This window comes from Nannospalax galili, unplaced genomic scaffold (assembly GCF_000622305.1).
Source record: "Nannospalax galili isolate Female #2095 unplaced genomic scaffold, S.galili_v1.0 scaffold889, whole genome shotgun sequence".
NCBI lineage: Eukaryota > Metazoa > Chordata > Mammalia > Rodentia > Spalacidae > Nannospalax > Nannospalax galili.
This window is the reverse complement of record NW_008360167.1, coordinates 1,215,113-1,234,418: the sequence shown is the minus strand read 5'-3', so window position 1 is coordinate 1,234,418 and position 19,306 is coordinate 1,215,113. Positions and strand designations below refer to the sequence as shown.

General features: G+C 41.9%; 1 protein-coding gene across 6 annotated transcripts in view; it reads right to left on the bottom strand.

The window, feature by feature from the left end:
* Window positions 1-2,001: 2,001 nt before the first annotated feature.
* Window positions 2,002-19,306, bottom strand: part of LOC103726557 (Alstrom syndrome protein 1 homolog) — a 153,491-nt gene continuing 136,186 nt past the window's right edge. For all 6 annotated transcript variants that reach the window (XM_029559180.1, XM_029559182.1, XM_029559181.1 and 3 more), the window contains 7 exons: window positions 12,286-12,403; window positions 10,539-10,739; window positions 9,639-9,880; window positions 9,113-9,263; window positions 8,280-8,340; window positions 4,657-4,756; window positions 2,002-3,317 (listed from right to left, as the gene is read on the bottom strand). In XM_029559180.1, coding sequence (XP_029415040.1) covers window positions 3,273-3,317; window positions 4,657-4,756; window positions 8,280-8,340; window positions 9,113-9,263; window positions 9,639-9,880; window positions 10,539-10,739; window positions 12,286-12,403 — 918 coding nt within the window. In that variant the 3' untranslated portion in view covers window positions 2,002-3,272. The remainder of the gene's footprint in view (window positions 3,318-4,656; window positions 4,757-8,279; window positions 8,341-9,112; window positions 9,264-9,638; window positions 9,881-10,538; window positions 10,740-12,285; window positions 12,404-19,306) is intronic.

Here is a 19,306-nt window from a genome sequence, read left to right as displayed (position 1 = left end):
TACCACACTTGGGCATATACTCCAAAGAGTCTATACCCCACTACAGAAAGATTTCTTCATCCATGTTCATTACTGTCCTTTTCATAATAGCTAGAAATTGAAAAAAACCTAAATGTCCATCAACTGATGAATGGATAATGAAGGTGTGGTACATATACACAATGGAATATTATTCAGCTCTTAAAAACTGAAATAATGAAATTTGAAGGTAAATGGATGGAACTGGAAACAATCGTCCCAATCAAGGTAGCCAGACTCAGAAAGACAAATGCCACACATTCTATCTCATAGCTGAGCTATCTCATAAGCTGAATGCTAGCTTTGAAATCTTAGATAAACATGTTTCAATTTGAAAATTCAGAGAGATCAAGAAACTAACAGATAGCCATGGGTGGGTGGGTGGATGGATGGGGGTAGACTTCCTGGGAGGGGTGGCAGAATGCAATGACAGGAAGGGAAAAAGGGAAACATTTGACTAGGAAGGCTTAAATGGGGGTGGGGAATGGGAGGGCAGGGAAGAGGAGGGAGTACAGGGAGGGATAGTAACATGGAAACCTACCACTTAAGAAATGTTGGGTTTTTTTTGTTTGTTTTTCAATTTTTTTTTTTTTTTTTTTTTTTTGGTCTTTTCGAGACAGGACCTCCCTGTAGCCCCAGCAGGCCTAGAGGCTTGAAACTCACCATGTAGACTAAGTTAGCCTCAATGTCACAGATCCATCTGCCTCTGCTTCCACCACATCCAGTTACAGAAGCTTCTTAAAGTATATACACACACATGATGAAAAGATAGTAAATGGAATTATCCCATAACAGGGGACATTACCCTTTCTACATATCATAAGCTAATTTAAAACAACAACAACAACAAAGAAAAACACAACAGAAAACTTTAATGCCAGGAATTGATTCCCTCTCTAGAAGCTGTTGACCAGGGGTCCCATAGAACCTCAAACAATATTGTCCATTGCCCCTGCTCTTGGTTTCCCACCAGAACTGAATGGTAAGGCACTACTGCTGAAGACACTACATACATGACCTGTAGAACAAAGAGAAATCAAGCTGGTGCTGACTTCAGAGCCTCATCTACTGGCTAGTGTTCACAGTGCTAGAAGGTGCTATATACAAGCTACCAGAGGAAAAAAATAAAAAAGATCATCAACCTTACCCAGCTGTGAATCCTGTAAACCACAATAACAAATGGCCTGGAAAGATATGTTCACTGGTGCAACAGTGGTACAAGTATTATGGGAGTAACCAATCATTCTTTAATTGGATTTAAAGTCCTTCTCCTAGGACGGAGTCCATACCTAACACTTATATCAGGCTCAGGAATCTGAGGTTAAACAGGTCACAGGACAAGGGAGAACCTAATACTAGTTTTCCACTAAATAGTCATCGTATTAAACTGACTCTTAATGACACTGTTATACCCATAGATTGATGGATCACTCAACTCTCACAAGAGAAGTTTCCTTATGCAACATACAGCGATTAACACAGAAACCTACAATTGACCAACATGCAGAGAACAAGAGGCTGCAGAGCCCTTATCCCTGAACAGGACATCTGTATCACACTTCTGCCCCTGCACCCCCAAGGCTCAGGGACCACTGCAGAAGAAGGGGTGCAAAGATAAGAGCCAGAGTGGTGGAACAGGGAACAAGAGTTTTCCAGACAGCGTTACTCATATGAACTCACAGCAATGGGGTCTGCATACACAAGTTCAATGCAAGCTCAAACCAGAAGAAAATCCCACACAGACATGAGGAAGTCAGTAAGATGCTCCAATCCCACCTAAAGAAACTGCATCAACAGATGGTGCTGGGAAAGGCAGAGAATCTCTTTCAAGTATGGCACTCTTGGTACGTTAACCAGGCTCTACTGGACAGACCCACAGTGAAGGACATCGAGGATAGAAATTAGACACTACAGGCCGTATTATATATAAATTAGACACTACAGGCCTTATTATATATATGAAACATTAAGTGGGGGGGGCAATAATGGGAGGTGGGGATAGGAGAGGGGATCTAAATATCAAATTATACTGTATGAAAATCACAAAAATTTCATTAAAAACTATTAAAGATATTAAGGAAAAGATATTTTGTGTATGTCTGTGTGTGGGTGTGTGCATAAGAGCACAGGCACCAGTGGAGTCTAGAAAAAGTTGTCAGATCTTTTGGGGCTGGAGTTACAGGCTGTTGTGAGCTGTCTGGTGTAGTACTAGGAACTAAACGGTAGTTTTCTGCAAAAACAGAACATGTCTTAAGCACTGAGCCATCTTTCCAGTCTGAAGAAAGACATTTTTCTGTGCATCTACTCGGCATCTTTCTGGGTTCAGACACAAGTCTGGACTGCACAACTTGACTGCAGGTCCACACTTATGCTGCCTCCAAGAAGCCTGCTGGGGCAGTCCCTGGTCTGGCTGGGTCTGCTGTACTTACTGCACCTTCTTTCCTCAGTTTCGGGCCTTAGTTGTGATTCCAGGCCACAAGGGAGGAAACCCCACTGTCCCTGACCAGGTGCTAGATGAATGTGGTGCGGGTATTACCTCATTTATCAATGTATGTTTTCCAGAAGTCATTCTCTAAGTTATAAATATTGGTTCATATGAGATGGTGAATGGTTTGAGACTTTAATCTAGCAAACAGGTAAATAGAGGAAGACCCACTAAAGAAGGCTGGTAGCCTTTCTCCTAGGCTCCAAAACCAATCCCTGGACAGCTGCAGAGAGGTTAAGGGACTCTTGTGCCTGCCTGTGTGTGTTGGAAGTCTCTCACTCCAGTGCAAATGGACCAGATACTCCAAGCCCATGCCAAGGCTCTCAGTCATGTCATTCTGTTCTTTAAGGAGATAGGCCACATTTCATTCTACAGCCCATTTCCCTCCAATGAGTTTTGACACATCAGGGTAGACTGCCCAGCTCTAGGTTCTTCTCCAGATGGGAAAGAAATAACCTGCTTCTGCTTGCTTTAGTATGAGTCGATCAAAAGCAATTTATTTTCTAAAACTATAAAAACGCGTACAAAAATGAACTCCCTCTTGGCTAGAATTAAGAGAGTCCCATTGTAAGGACCGACCCTATGCTCAAAGGCTTGATGGAGAAAGGACTGCTTCCAAACCATCAGCCACTCGAATCACTGCCCCAGACCCCAAAGTTACTAATGAACAAAGAGGAAGTTTTGTTAAGTCATATCCATTAAAGTAAGGACTAGGCTTCTTCAGGCGCACAAAAAAAATAATTACAAAACTCTGAGGAAAATAATCTTGTCAGTCCCAGGGAACTTTCCTCCCAAGGAGTTGATTGGTCACTTTCTGTGGAAGAAAAGAAATACAGAAAAGAAAGTCAGGTGCATTACCATCAGAAGCAGTTGGTGTCTTTACCCCAGTCGTGTTACAGAAGAAACCCCAGGTGGCTCTCCCTACATCTTGTTTATATTACTTAACTACAGACACTATGGCAATTAGGAAGAAAGTATTTCCTGAAATGTTGAGGAAAGATGATCTGTAAGCAGTACCTGTTATTTATAGAAAATCTAGAATGTTGACAGACTGACTAACCCAGCACGCTAGCACAGTGAGGGTTGGTGTGTGATGCTAACACAGCAGGGGGTAGGCATTCAGAGTTTGGGGTCTCTCCCCAACCCCAACACTCAGGTTTCTGGGCATTCCAGAGACAGTACACCAACCCACACCAGTCTGATCTTGTCTTTGGCTTCTGACTCTCAGAGTCCTCTGAGGTGTAGTGAAGAGACCTGAAGGGTATGCTGGTTAGTTTTTGTCAACATGACACAAACTAGAGATACCTGGGAAAAGGAAACCTCAGTTGAGGAATTGTCTCAATCACAGTAGACTATGGCCATATCTCTGAGGCATTTTCTTAATTGTTAATTGGTGCAGGAGGGTCCAGTCCACTGTGGGCTGTGCCAGGCCCGGGCGGATATGCCTGGGTTGTATAACAAAAGTAACTGAGCAAGCCAGGGAAAGCAAGTCAGTAGGCAGTGTTCCTCCATGGTCTCTGCTTCAGTTCCTACCTCCTGGTTCCTACCCTGAGTTTCTGCACTGAATTCCCTAAGTGATGATGGACTGTCACTTGGAAGAGTAAGATGAAATAAAACCTTTGCTCCCAAGCTGGGTTGATCAGATTCTTTTATTATAGCAAAAAAAAAGCAAACTGAAACAGTGGGAAACAAGAACTGTGAAGGATGCTGCCCTTCAAGCCTCTGCGAGGTTCTTGGATTTGCAAGAACCACAGACTACACTGTCTGGCCTCTCACTCCCATGCAGAAACTCCCTGGCTACACAGACACCATCTTGTTTATTTAAATAGTTCTAGAGGCATCTGACTTTCCATGAGGGAACTAAAATCACCATTTGAGACTTACAATACTGATATTTATGTTTCTACCATGGTTGCTAATCACCTATGTGTGAAATTTGGTTTCCTTGCAAGTGCAGGGAAGACAACTTGGGCATTTCCAGCTAAGGAGCTGGACCTGATTTGAAGCCTAATCACAGCTGCCTAATGTTTGAAATGTCAGTACACACTCACTCCACTTCTCAAATGTGGTTAGTCAGACTGTTTCTCTCCATTTCTCTGTCTGCCCATGCACCCTATCCACCGGGTATAGACAAGAGTATCAACTCAACTGACCATTTTATAGTGCTGAGCTCGTAGCCGGTAGGATTTATACTCTGATTTCCTCTTCTCCTCTTCTCTCTTCTTCTTTACCTCTGGAAGCTGCTCATAAATCCTTAGAAATGGCACCAGTGAAAAGACAGAAAGCAGAGGGTTACTGGGCACGAAGGGACTCGATTACTCTCCCCATACCCCTAGGCACTACACTGTCTAGGTGGAGCTTCTAGGCGGAGCCAAGCCCTGTGTGCATCTAGTGTCCTGTTAGACATATGAATACAGAGAACCTGGCTTGAGGTGCTCACAATCCTGAAGAGAGACAAATGACGCAAAACCTTGCTAATAATGCTTGTTCTGGGGAAGAGTGGGGTAAAGGGAGTGGGAGTGAATTTGGTGTTTACTCCATATGTAAAACTCTAATGTTGAATATAACGAACAGGCATTACTGTTGTGTACCACACACAAGTGCACATATACTCCTATATATGTATGTATCAGGATATACTGATTGTAGCCCATGCTAGTCTGGAACTCACTATGTACTCTAGCCTCAGCCTCCCAAATACTGGGATTATATAGGTATGCACCACTATATCCAGCTTATTACCGTATTCTTTAATTTTTCGGCTAGCATGCAAAGAAACAGACTTAAATGTGACAGTTTCACACATATATTTTTTTCTTATCTGCCCCCCCATTGCCCTCCCCCATCCTCCCCCACACACTTGCTGGTCCCTTTTCTCTAAAAAATCCTCCCCCTTCTTTTTTCATGACACATACACTCCTTAATCTCTCTTATTTCCCCCCAAACCCCTCCTACACCATGGCTCCCTTTTTACTTTATATATATTCCACTGATGAAAGAAAAAGTCTTTCCAAGCCCAGCTTATTTGCTTAAAGCAATGAACTCTAATTCCATCCAATTTCCTGCAAATATCATTTCAGTCTTCTTTACAACTGAATAAAATTTGTGTATATGTACCACATTTTCTTTATCCATTTACCTGTTGATAGATACCTAGGCTGAATACTTGGCTATTGTGACTGGTGTTGCAGTAACTGTAGATGTGCAAGTCTCTCTGTGATATGTTAACTTAAGAGTCCTTCAGGCATATACCCAAGAGTGGGCCAGCTGGGTCATGTGGTAGTTGTTTTTAATGCTTTCAGAAATCTCCATATTGATTCCATAGTGGCTGTAGCAGTTTATACTCCTTATAACAGTATACAGAGTTTCATTTTCCCCACATCCTCACCAGCATTTGCTCTCATTTGTTTTCTTAATGACAGCCATTCTGACTGGTGTGAGATGGCAAAGGCATTTTGATTTACATTTCAAATCAAATCATTTAGCCATGATGGCTAAAGATATTTAACAGTTTTTCAAATATTTATTGGTCATTTATATTTATTTGAGAACTGTCTATTCAGTTCATTAGGCCATTTATTGATTGGTCGATTCTTTTGATGTTTTTAGTTTTTTGGAGTTCTTTATAGGTTCTAGACATTAATTCTCTGTTGGATGTTGTGGTTTGAATGTGAAATGTCACTTGTGGCGTGTATGTTTGAAGAGCTGGTCCCCAGCTGGTAGCACTGTAATGGGTCAGGTCTGCAGAAGCAGTGGTGCAGGGGATCGTGGAAGCAGGTGAGGTGAGGGTGAGGTTGGGCTGCAGAGGGTCTTGAAGTCATTTGGAAAACTAGGCTCTGTCCTATCCAGGGTTAGAAGCCACTGACTTGAAGTTGAAAGGAGCATGATCAAATGTGTTTGAAAATTAAGCTGATTACAAATAGTCTAAATTATCAACAAAAAACAGATTACAGAATATAATGGAATTATTATAAGCATAACATATTTCAAACAATGTTTAATGGCATGTCATAAATGTTCATAATATAATAATATAATACTAAGTGAGATACAGCAGTATACAAATCTAACATACAGTTGATCATTTAGAAAAATGTGCTCAACAGATCTCTGAAAATCCCTACTCCATCTAGAAACAAGACCAGGGTTAGTGTATTTAGAAGGAAGAATTATGAGCAATATTTATTTTATTCTTTCTACTTTTCTCTGTGTTTTCCAAACATTTCTACGATCTAAAAAACAAAAGTCACTGAAAATAAAGCAGAGGCCCTGTGAGAAACTGTGCAGGGAAGACAGAGGCCTCTCCTTAAGGACAAGGGAACAAACACTACACAGAAGAGTGAAGCTCTCCTCCCCTAAGCATTTCTCTTCACCGAGAATTCTGCATGCCTCCAGCAGAGCTTGATGATGAGGGAGAATGATGAGGGACGTAGGGGGCAGAGACCCTAGTCTTTGTCAGGACAGGAGTATAGGGAGCTAATGCTCCCTCTCTACCTTTCAACTCTATGATCCTCAAATAGAAAGTCACTTCCTTGAAAAGGAACCAGTTGAGAAAAAAAGTGAACAAAAGTCAAACAAAAATGAATAAAGTGGGAAATCTATAGAAGACGGGAAGCTAGTCAACGCGTACATGTGTATTTGTATTGGAAGTATCAGTTTTGCAGAGGATACTGTGGCCTGTCTTCCTATAGGAAAAACTTCACAGTCTCTTGCAACAAGGATTATTTTTGCTGAGGTGATAATACAATTAGCTGTCGTAAATTGAACCCTGTATAACTTCCCCCTGTATAACAGTGATAACTGTTAATTCTGTAAGTTATCACTCCTCATATCATCCCAACCTGAAATGTGTCCATATTTTTTGTCATTTTTATCCAAAATGTTCAAGATTCCAACAAATGTTATTTTCTAAACCCCCCAAAAAAAAAAAAAAAGAATCCTCCCAATTGACCTTTAAAGGTTTACTCAAGGACAGCAAGAACAAGAGCTCAAGGGGGATGCTTCACCTTCATGAGATAAGCTTCTTTTCAAGAATCACTGGGCTAGGGGGGTTGTTCAATGGTACAGTACTTGCCTAGCAGATGTGAAGCCCAGGAGTCAATACACACACACACACGCACGCACGCACACACAGAGAGACATACACACAGAACCATTCCTGCTAGGTATGGTGATATACACCTTTAATTGCAGCACTTGGGAGGCTAGTAGATCTCTGTGAATTCAAGGCCAGCCTGATCTACATAGCAATTTCCAGGCCAGCCAGGGTTACATAGTGAGACCCTGTCTCAAAAAAACCAACCAAACTAGCAACAGGAACAACCCATACTTCAGGAGTGCCATCCTGACTACAAGACTTTCTTACTAAAGTCAGTTTCCAAGAAGACCCTAAAAAATAGCCCTTAACTTAGTTTTCCACAGCTTCCTCATGATCAATATATGCATATATCAAACTAATTCATTAGTGAATAGATAATGTTTGCAGGAACACAAGAGCCAAAGTCAAAGTCTGTGATGAAAGTCTGGTCTCTCTCCTAATCCCTACACCCACACAATTCTTATCAACTAAAGACAATCACTATTATCATTTTTTGTAACAAGAAATATTCTATGCATATAAAAGCATATACAATCATAAAGGCAAAAGAATTTATTTTTAAAGCCCACAAGTGACAGCAGTGGCCTGAAACTACACATACTTTGGAAATTTGCGATTTTGTTTTTGGGTTTTTGTTTTGAGACAGTTTTGTAATTACTCTTATTCTTTTGGTCTTACCGTTTGGACCTCTGAATCATTTCCTTCTTTCCAATAGGCTTGTTCTGGGGAGCCAGGAAGACTAGACAAGAAAAGTGCTTTATTAGTGGATAGTAACTTAGTAAGGAAAGGTGTTGTACCACACAGCTGTGCAAGGGAGCTGCTGGACCTTGTGCTCCTAGCCTGAGTACTGGGTAGTGAGCAATGTACAATGACCAAGGTCAAAGTCAGGACTGTACAAGGTGGACTGTGACAACAGCTTAAAACTGCTGTGGCACAGACCACAGTGTGAAATGAACTACTGACCAGTTTATAGGTGAGGCTGTGATGACAGTTTTTGGTAGCACTTTATAGTTTTCAAAGCTTTTCTGTGCTATTTTATTGAGCTGTTATGCTTAGTGCAACTGCTAAGCAAACAGACAGGGAACCAGCCCCAAATCCTGGCTCTAAGAAGGTATGTGACTTTGGACCAGATATTTAATCTCCCTGTGAATAAAATGTATTAGCAGCACCTTCCTGAGATTTTGTGAATGTCTGGGCCAGGCCTTGGGACTCCATGTTTATCACTATTACTATATCACATTTCTGAAACCAGCTTGCTCACAAATGCAGAGCTGGTTTAGACTCATTCTTACTGAAGCTTCTCCTGAAGATGCAGTGACAGGGTTAGGGAACTAGGCTTACTTACATCTCATATGTGCAGAGAACTAGGTATATTGGGCCAGATTACTAGCTAAGGAGATCTGAGTCTCAGCAAGCAAACCATATCCAGGCACGACCACTCTGGCCTGGTATCCAGCAGTGCTCTCCAGCACAGCAGCATCCACTCATAGGAAGGTGATCTGACAGCATACCTCTCCTACGCAGGGGGTGTACATTGAACAGAACATCCCGCTCACTCTGGAACATGTTCTGCAGCTTCCTCTCCTGGACTGTTAACTTTAGGCGCTTTATCCGCTCCCCAGAGCGGGAGATGAAGTCAGGCCTGTGAAGCTGAAGAGCTTCCTAAGGAAGAGAAAAAGCCCCTAGTTCACATTAACAACAGAGTCTACACTCCAGGTGCCCAGAAAACAGCACCTGCCCCCAGATTGGGAGGATCTGTGGGAACAAACACACACCCACACACCCACACACCCACACACACGGAGAGACTGTGCCTTCGAATGTGCGTTAAACTGGAACAGGGGACACCTAAACAGTCACATACACAATGCTGACCAAATGCCTCTGCCAGCTCGCATGCAGGAACCTGCACACCACTGAGCAGGGTCACAGCGCCCTCCCTTCTCCTGAGGACTGCACACTGACAAAACTTTGGTATGCCACCCACACATGCCCCCACATAAACATATGGTTAAAGTCAACAGGGTATCACTATACCTGCAGGGTTGCTCTCACAAATGGCCTCGGTGGGACACAGCCACCATCTCCACCTGGGCCTCCCAGCGACCACCAACCATCCGTGCACTGTCCTTGCCAGTTCTGTTCCCTCAGTGGCTCCCTCCAAGGTTTGGTTCTGGTTACTGGTTCAAACCAGGTGATGCCAGGGACATAAACGTTGGGCAGGTTTTCCTTCTTAGATGCAGACTTCACATATTCCACAGGAACAAACCATGAGACCCCTACAGAAAATATTTGTAAGAAGGAAGAAGAGCTTTGGTTTTTGTTTGTTTGTTTTTGGTCTTTTTGAGACAGGGTGTCTCTGTAACCCATCTGTCCTGGAACTCTGTAGACCAGGCTGGCCTTGAACTCACAGAGATCCGCCTGCCTCTGCCTCCCAAGTGCTGGGACTACAGGCATGTGCCACCACACCCAGCAAGCTTTGTTTTTTAATAACCCCATTCAACTCCTATCAAAAATACTGACTAGAAGGTGATTCATCTGTTGGGGTAGACGCCCCCTAGGGTGCCCTTAAGTCTGTTGTAACTGTAGAAGGACTCTCTAAATGAAGTTCTAGTTACTTTCAAAACCTACCAATGTGGTAGCTAGGGGCAGGTGGAGTTAACAGAGTCATTTAGAGACAAAAAATTTTAGTGTTGCAAGAGACTTAATGCATTAGTTTCTCTGTTACCTCAAAATAGAAACTGAGCTTCAACCAAGCATGGTGGTGCAGCACTTGGGAGGCAGAGGCAGGTGAATCTCTGTGAGTTCAAGGGTAGCCTGATCTACATAGTGAGTTCCAGGCCATTTGGGGAACAGATAGCAACACTCTGTCTCAAAAAGACCAAACAAACAAACAAACAAACAAAAGACTGAGTTTCAAAATAAAAAGAAACCAACCTTTACAGGATTTGGGCTTGTCCTTCTGTAACTTTTTGTTACCAAGATAACTGATAAAGAACATTTTCTCTTGGACTTTTTCTTCTGGACATGAAGTCATATCACTGTCTTCTAATCTGGCCTCACTAGAGCTCGGAGTTGGGAAAGTCACCCCAACATCCCGGGTATGTTTCTTGGTACCAGTCATAATCTCAAAGTTACCTGTGGGAAAGATCACAGACACATCTGGGGGTGGGAAGGCAGGCATGGAAGAGATGGAAAGATGCAGAAAGAGGAAAGGAAGAAGGGAATACGAGAAGAAAGAGGGCTTTAGTCTCTAAGCGGGCTCAGATGAGAGAGAGGGAGAGGGAGAGAGAGGGAGGGAGAGAGAGAGAGAGAGAGAGAGAGAGAGAGAGAGAGAGAGAGATCTTTTAAAATAGTTGTTACTTTTCACTTTGAGGGAACATTGGTTTTATGATTTTAAAGACATTTTCTGATTATTACATTTTGGACAGTGTATTATGATTTTAAATTTCTTTTGATTATTAGAGGGAGAGAGGGAGGGAGGGAGGGAGAAAGAGAGAGAGAGGGAGAGGGGGAGAGAGGGAGAAAGAGAGAGACTGAATGAACTCAAGGGTTCAGTTCTGATCCCAGGGGAAAGAGAGCAAGTAAACCCAGACCTGTTGGCAAGAACATCAATAAGGAAGAGTTGATAGAGGTGTTGCCAAGGCTTGAGGGGAAAAAGGAAAAGGAGATTCATTCATTTTGTTGCATAAAATAAAATTCCAGGCAAAAACTGAAAATCCTCCTCCCACCCCTAGTCTCCAGTCACATCACTCTGTGCACAACCCATGATTCCGGAGAATATTACAATTCTCCGGAATTTTTCATGTGTTATTATTATTTTCATATGTTATGTGCTGTTCTGAACTTTGATTTGGAGATTTTTCAATATTAGTAGAGAACTTCTTCATTCTACACTGAACTTCTTCATATGAAAGTACAATAATTCATTTTATCATTGTTATTAATGGCCACCCAAGTTGGCTTTAATTAATACTTTTCATAGTTGTCAATTTTTTTGTTTTGTTTTTAAAACAGGGTCTCACTGTGGCCCCAGCTGGCCTGGAACTTGCTATGTACACCAGACTGGCCTCAATCTCAGAGATCTCACAGGTCAGCCTCTGCCTCCCAAGTGCTGGGATTCAAGGCCTGTGTCTCCATGCCAGGCTACACCTGCTATTTTATGCATATCCAAGCATATCTACTGGCCAAATTCCAAAAGCAAAAGTGCTGGGTCAAAGTACATTTGCTAGGAACTACAAATTGCTTCTCATAGGAGCTATGTCATTTATACCCCCACTATGTAAATGCTCATTTCCGTAAATTCTTGCTCATAAACTTGGATTTTTGCAATTTGTAGGTGGAAAAAACAGCATCTGGATATGCAAGCACTTCTGATCTTTATTTCCTTTATCATGAGATTGAATATGTTTTATGTTTAAGAGACATTTTTATTTTAATGAAAAAGTTTTGTGTGTGTGTATGCGTGCATTGCCTGCACGTAGGTAAGCACACCAGTATCATGCAATGCCCACAGAGGTCAGACGCTGTCAGATCCCCTGGGACTGGAGTTACGGACAGTTGTTAGCTGCCATGTGGGTGCTGGGATTCGAACCTGGGCCTTCTGCAAGAGCAACCAGTGTTCTTAACTGCTGAGCCGTCTCTCAGCCCCTCAATGAAAAAGTTTACATGCAAAGGATTTTACCTGTTTGTATGCTCTTGTTCAACAGGTGCACACTTTGCTCATTACACGGAGTAGAATTCAAGCTCAAGAAACTACTGGTGGAGGAAACAGAGTCTGAAGAAACCAAATGATCTGCCACCTGGAAAAACAGGAGAGCCTGTCAGAGTGACCTGTAGCCAGAGACATAGCTACCCATAGGACAAGGCAGCCTGCAAGCCCCCAGAGTCCTCTCTAATTACATAGTTGAGATGTAGTTGAAGGAACCTGTGGACAATGTAACTGTGGTAATGTATTTGTGATGGAGGAATGCTGCTGTAGGATAGGGCCCAAAGCTACTACAAGACCCTAAGGAATAGAAGGTGCTGGGAATTTCCCCAGGTGGTAGCCAAACCTTAGTCTGACACATCTCCAGAACGAGATTCTCAATTGACACCTGTCGGTAATTTTGGAAAAAGAAGAGGTAGATAAAATAGCTAATTAAAGTGATGAGCTATTGACACCATCCCTCAATTAGAGCAGAAGGGCACTTTTTATTCAAAGACAGACACCAAAGAGCTGCAGGGCACCTTGAGAAATGCCCAATGACTGAAGTATTACAAAACATGAAAGCCCAAAGGCGTTTCTAACTATACTCAGAGCAAGCAGACCACTGAAGTATGAGTTCAGGGATGGAAGCTGACACTGGTGGATAAGAAAAAGTTCATCAAAATAGAGCTGAGTATGGCATAAACAGTGCACATATATAAGCCAGAAGAGGACATCAGGAGTCCTCCTCCATCACTCTCCATCTATTCCTTTGAGGCAGAGCCTCTTCCTAAACCTAGGGCTCCTATTTCCTCATCTAGGCTGGAAGCCAGGAAGTCCCAGGAATCTGTCCTCCTCAGAGCCGGTATTACAGGTGTGTGAGGGACATCCAGCTTGTTGAGGTAGTGCTGGGATCCAAACTTTGATAGGCATGACTGCATAGTGAGCATTTCTGAGCACTGAATGATCTCTCTAGCCCAAAACAGTGTTTCTTAAACTTGATCATCATAAAAATGTGCCAAAGGGAAGGGAGATAACCCAGAACCGCAATCTCTCAGAGAGAGGTCTAGTCGTTTGCATTTTAAATAAATACTAATTGACTTTTTATATAAGCAAGTTTGGTAGAGGTGAACTGTCGCTCAAGTCAGGCAAAGCAGATTATCTGCTCCTTTAGATATGGTAAACTAGATTCCAAGGCCCCCAGGGATCTTAAACCAAAATTCTGGAGAAAAGGAGCATGTTAGGAAACATTTTGACTTTCAGAAAGATAAGTTTGCAAACTGGTGAGTTTAACAGTGTTGACCTGTAAAGTTTAGAACTGATGATCAATCTGTTCATCTGCAGACATTTGAAAGTCAAAGATTAGTAAGATTAGTAAATTCCAACCAGCACAGTAAGGGAATTAGGCTGCTCCACGTTGGTCCTGTTTTCCTAGTTGATGTGGTCATTGACTAGCACCATGTGTAGTGGAGTACACTTACACTTTCAGTTGAACAAAAGGATAAAACATTCCACATCTGAAAGCAAGGTTCAGTTTTATGGGTTGAAAGAGCCATCACCAGTCAGGGCAACTGTACACTAATATTATCCCAAGACACAAAGAAGCCTTTGCTGAGTGGTGCATCCTGCACTAACAAACACTAAGCAGCTGTTGTGTCTCTGGCTTTGGCCACGGTCATTCTTCACATTTTGCATATCAATGTCTTGGAGAATTGGAGAGCAAGAGAATTTCTATATCATGAACATCTAGGAGTAGCCAAATAGCTGGCACAACCCAAATAACAGCAATATGGGCCAAATCAATCAAAAGGATGATTAGCAGGGAGCTGAGCACTATGTACACAGAAAGTAGCAATTTGATCTATGGGGGAGGGGAGCCTCTAAGCCTGGAGTCCTAAGACCTGAGCCAGTGTCAGATCTTCTCTTTACTAGTTGTCTCTCAAGCCATAAGCTCTTTGTCTCAGTTTCCTCATTGAGAAAAGGGCCTGAAATCTTCATTTCTTAAATTACAGAGGTGTCAGAAAAAGGCTGGATGTGGTAGTTTGTATCTATAATCCCAACACTTAGGAATCTGAGGGAAGAGGACTGCAGTGTGCTTGAGGCTAGCCTGGGCTATTATGGCAAAAAAAGGTTAGAACAAATGAAATCAACAACAATTAGACAATTAGAAACAATTGAACAACAATTAGAAGCTAGTCAGGCTAAGGCAAGAGGATCAACAGGACCATGAAAAGATCATGTCAGGCCTGGGCAACATAGTGAGGCACCATCTCAAAAACAAAACAACAAAAACAACTCATGTAAAACTACGAGACGACTATATTATAAAATCAAAGCACCCAAGTACCAAAAGGACACTGAGGGAGATGTGATAGGCAGGTAACAACTTTCTCTCTGCATTAATTCTCAAATGGGTTGACTTCCAAGATAAAAAATTTAAGGATAAAACCAAATGTGCTCCAAGTGTATGCATGTGTATGTACAAAGAATCTGAAAGAGGGGCTGGAGAAACGGCTCTGCAATGAAGAGCACTGACTGCTCCTGCAGAGGACCTGGGTTCGATTCCCAGCACCCACAGGGCAGCTAACAGATGTCTGTAACTCCATTTCCAGGGTACTCAATACCTTCTTCTGACCTCTGTAGGCCCTGTAGTGCATGACACATGCAGGTAATATACTCACACACACAAAGAAAAAAAAGGAATCTAGACTGGAAAGAAAGAAGTAAAATCTTTTTATTTGCAAATGGCATGGCCCTGTCTAAAGAAAATACTAAAGCATCCAAACAGCAGTACTTGAACTGCAAGTCCAGCCAGGTTGCAGATTATTTAAGCAGTTAAAAAAAAAAAAAATCAGTATTCCCGTGTTTTAGCTATCAGAAATCTGAAAACAAAATTAAGGAAACACTTTCATTCACAACAACATCAAAAGGAACAACATTTCAGAATAAAGTTAACAGAGGTGTTAGTTTACATGCTGAGAACTATAAAGCATTTCTGGGAGAAATTACAAACCTAAATAAATGAGACATTCCACTTATGTGGGTTAGAAGACTCAAAACTGTTAGCATGGCAAGGCTCCCCAAATTAATCTATAGATTATCCATAAACCTAAAAAATCTCAGCGAACCTTTCTGAAGAAATTTATGAGCTGACCTTAAACTTCTATGGAAATGCAATGGACCATAAGAGACAAAAGCTATTGAAAAAACAGGGATGCAGATATGTCAGTCAATACAAAATTGAGAGTGCAGAGATAAGCTCTTATGTTATGGTCAACTGATTTTCAGCAAAGGAACCACTGCAGGAAGGACAGACCTCTGAACAGGTGATCAGGAACAACTGAATCTTAACATATCAAAGATGCATTTAGATACCATACCACACACAGATGCACTAACATGGGCACAGACCTAAACAGTAAGAACCAAAACCAACAAGGATGCCCAACCTTTGACACTGTACTGTCATATGGCTATCTATGAATGTGTTGGGTCACATTCATAGCTATACTGGGACACATGTGGACTGCAGACCAAAGGTTAAATAGGCCTGCATCAAACTTAACGAACATAGGAGAAAAATCTTTGTGATTAGGCAAAAAAACAAAAACAGAAACAAAGAAACCCTCAGGTCTAACAACAACAGCATTAAGACACAAGAAAGAAACATACTAAACTTTTCATTATTCACCATTTCAACTTCAAAAAACACAGGCTGGAGAGATGGCTCAGTGGTTAAGAGCATGTACTGCTCTTCCAAAGGACCCGAGTTCAATTCCTAGCACCCATGTCAGGTGACTAACAACCACCTGTAATTCCAGCTCCAGAGGATCCAACACCTCTGGCCTCTGTGGGCTCCAGTACTCATGGGCATATACAGTCATATACACATACATATATATATATAACTAAAAATAAAATCTTTAAAAATAAATAAAAGTGACAGAAATTTTCTTTTTGAATATTTTATTATTTTTATTTTATGTGTATGAGTGTATTGTCTACATGCGAATGCACCCGTCATGCAATGCCACGGAGGTCAGAAGAGGGCCTTGGATTCCCCTGGAACTGGAGTTAAGGAAGGTTCATAGCTGCCATATGGGTGCTGGGAATTGAACCTGTGTCCTCTGCAAGAGCAGTCAGTGCTCTTAACCACTGAGCCATCTCTCCAGCCCCAAGAAGAAATTATTTTCAAGTCATAGATCTGATAAGACTTGTGACAAGAATATACAATCGATAACAAATACTACACTTGATTTTACCCAGAAGACTGAGAAGTGATTCCAGAATGTATAAACTCTTAAAGCTGAACAGGAAGACAAACAACCTAATTCAAAGGACGTGGAGAAATTATAATACTCAACACATTGCACAGGTCCTTTAAAATGGCATAGCCACCTGAAAAACACAAAACATTAAATAAAAATTTACCATATGACTAAGGCAGTTCACACAAGGTCCCCAAAAGAAATGAAATACCAACATAAGACTTCTACACAACATAATAACAAGATTCAGAGAATCAAGAAATGCGTAACAATCTAAATGTCCATTGCCAGTTAGACAAAATGTGGCAAGTCCATACAATGGATTCAGCAGCAGGAGGAACTACTACCTCTGGAAAGAACTGATACCTGGGGAACAGGAGTGGGAAGAACACGCAGTATCAAATACCTAGCTACACATTTCTAATGTACCATGTAGCTGTACTACCAGTTGAAGAGAGAGCAAGAACAAACAAACAAACTTGAAGGGATGGGTGTGCTGTAATGACTTCATGTGTTCAACAGTGAATAGGATTGAAACATGAGTTAGGCCACAGAAATATTCTAACCCTATAAAAAAGGTGATAAATGTGATTCGATCAACATATTTAGTTCAAAGGCAAAAGTTTAAAAGTAGGATGTCCACGAACAAAGAAAGTTGTCCTATTTGGAAAAAGGATCTGCAAATCAGTATCTGTTTGAACAACTCTGAGTGAAGATCTGAAACAAAACAGCTGGGGGCAGAGGGCAAGGAGGGAAACTAAACCCGTTCCCTGTGCCTCCAGAGAATGAGTCTAGGGACCAAGCCACAATTCCCAAAGCAAGTGGATTTTGAATGTTTATAGTAAAACCCTTTGATAATTAGGGCTTAACATGAATGATCTGATCTTAAAAGAGGGCACAGAGAAGACTGGTGTGGTGGGAATGGGTAGGACCACAGGCCTCCTACCATCCCTTCCAAGCCTGATTCTGTGAGCTGCCTGTACTTCCAAGGTATACCACCAAATTGAATACACAGTGAAAAGCCACATTCATGGCATAGTAGCCGAGTAGCCAGGGAGTGATGCTTCTAGGTTTAGTTTAAATCCCTCTTTCTGGTAATTGCTACCTATGAAAAGACAAATATCAGAAACTATAACAGTTAAATATAAAGCCCTCCCTACAAAATGTATAAATTTAGCCGTTTATGATGGTGAAAGTCCAAAGAGCAGAACAAGTAGTAAACGGGATGTGGAGAAACAGATGCTCACACACTGCTCATGGGGATGTGAAGTGGTAAAGGCACTTCCTTCTGGCAGTTCCTCAGACACTGTACAGAGTTGCCAAGAGAAAGCATGTGGGCACATAAAAACATGTATGTGGCCACAGTTTTGTTCAAAACAGCCCAAAATTGGAAACTCAAATATCCGTAAGCAAAATTTGGCATTCATATAGTGGACTACAATGTAACATGAAAATACTAGGTGAAGGAAGTCAGACACAAAAAAGACTCATTTATATGACAGTATTCAGACCTGCCAACTCCAGACATAGTGCAGTTAGTGGTTTGTGGCCTGGGCAGGGCTGGGCATTTAGGGCAAAGCATGACCGCTGATGTATACAGAACTTTGGGGGGAGGGTGAAAACGTCCAAAAATTAGACAAGTGATGGTTGCAGAATTCTCTGAATTAAAAAAAAAAAAAAAAAGGTCTCTAAACAGTATTCTTTTAAAACGGTAGAATTTTCAGGTCACATCTGCCTGTAATACTAGAACTCAGGAGACCAAGAGAGAACTGCGTGTGAGATCAGCCTGGACTACATAGTTAACCCTTCTCAAAGCACAGAACAAAAACAAAAGGAAGCCTGAGCACAAAGAAGATGACCACCAGTGTTACTGTCATGTAATACAGAACAGTCTTAAATATGGGCACCAGCTGCCATAGGTAGGATGTAGCTACAGCAGGGCAGACTGCCAGTCAAGCAATGGTGCAGAGGGTGCTGACTTCTGCCCAGATTCCAGAGTCACCACACAGGCCTGCACTTGTGACAACTGGTATTGAGGATATGGGATAGGTTTCTTTTTTAAAATTTTCATTTACAGATGTTTCTGGCAAGCAACAGACCACTTCCCTCAGTCTATGGAGGGTGTGGGCGTCTTACACCCTTCAGTACAACTGCGGAGTGACTCACTCAGTTCCCTGCAGCAGGCCTTCCACATAAAGATTTGTTTCCAAGTTAAATGACCTTGGGTACCATACCTTACACCTTCTGCTGCATGTAATCTTGGAAGAAGACACACACAAACTGGCTGCTTGTTTACGTCTATTATGAGAGCAAACTCACCTGCTGGTGCCAGGTTCTACATTGGGAAAAGGAAAATGACACCATTTCAGGGACGTTTTGGACTTAAAGTACTAAGTGAGTCTCATTCTTTTATTTATTAATCAGAAACATCAGAAAGATTCAAAAAAGCTTTTCAACTAAAATACTGTGCTTTGAGATAGGCCAGGCTGGTGTTAAACTTGCTGTGTATCTGAGGATGATCCTAACTTTCTGATCTATCTGTCTCAGTCTCCCAAGTGCTAGGATTACAGGTCTTGGCCACCATGCCTCTGCTTCTTTAAACCTTCTGAAAGTCTCTAATTCCTTCTACAGAACAAAGGTTTTATCCCCCCACCCCCCGCCGCCGGTGAATCATAAAAGTCAATAAAAAGACAACCTAACTGCTGTGCTGGTGTACACCTGTAATTCTAGTCCTTGGGAAGTAGAGACAT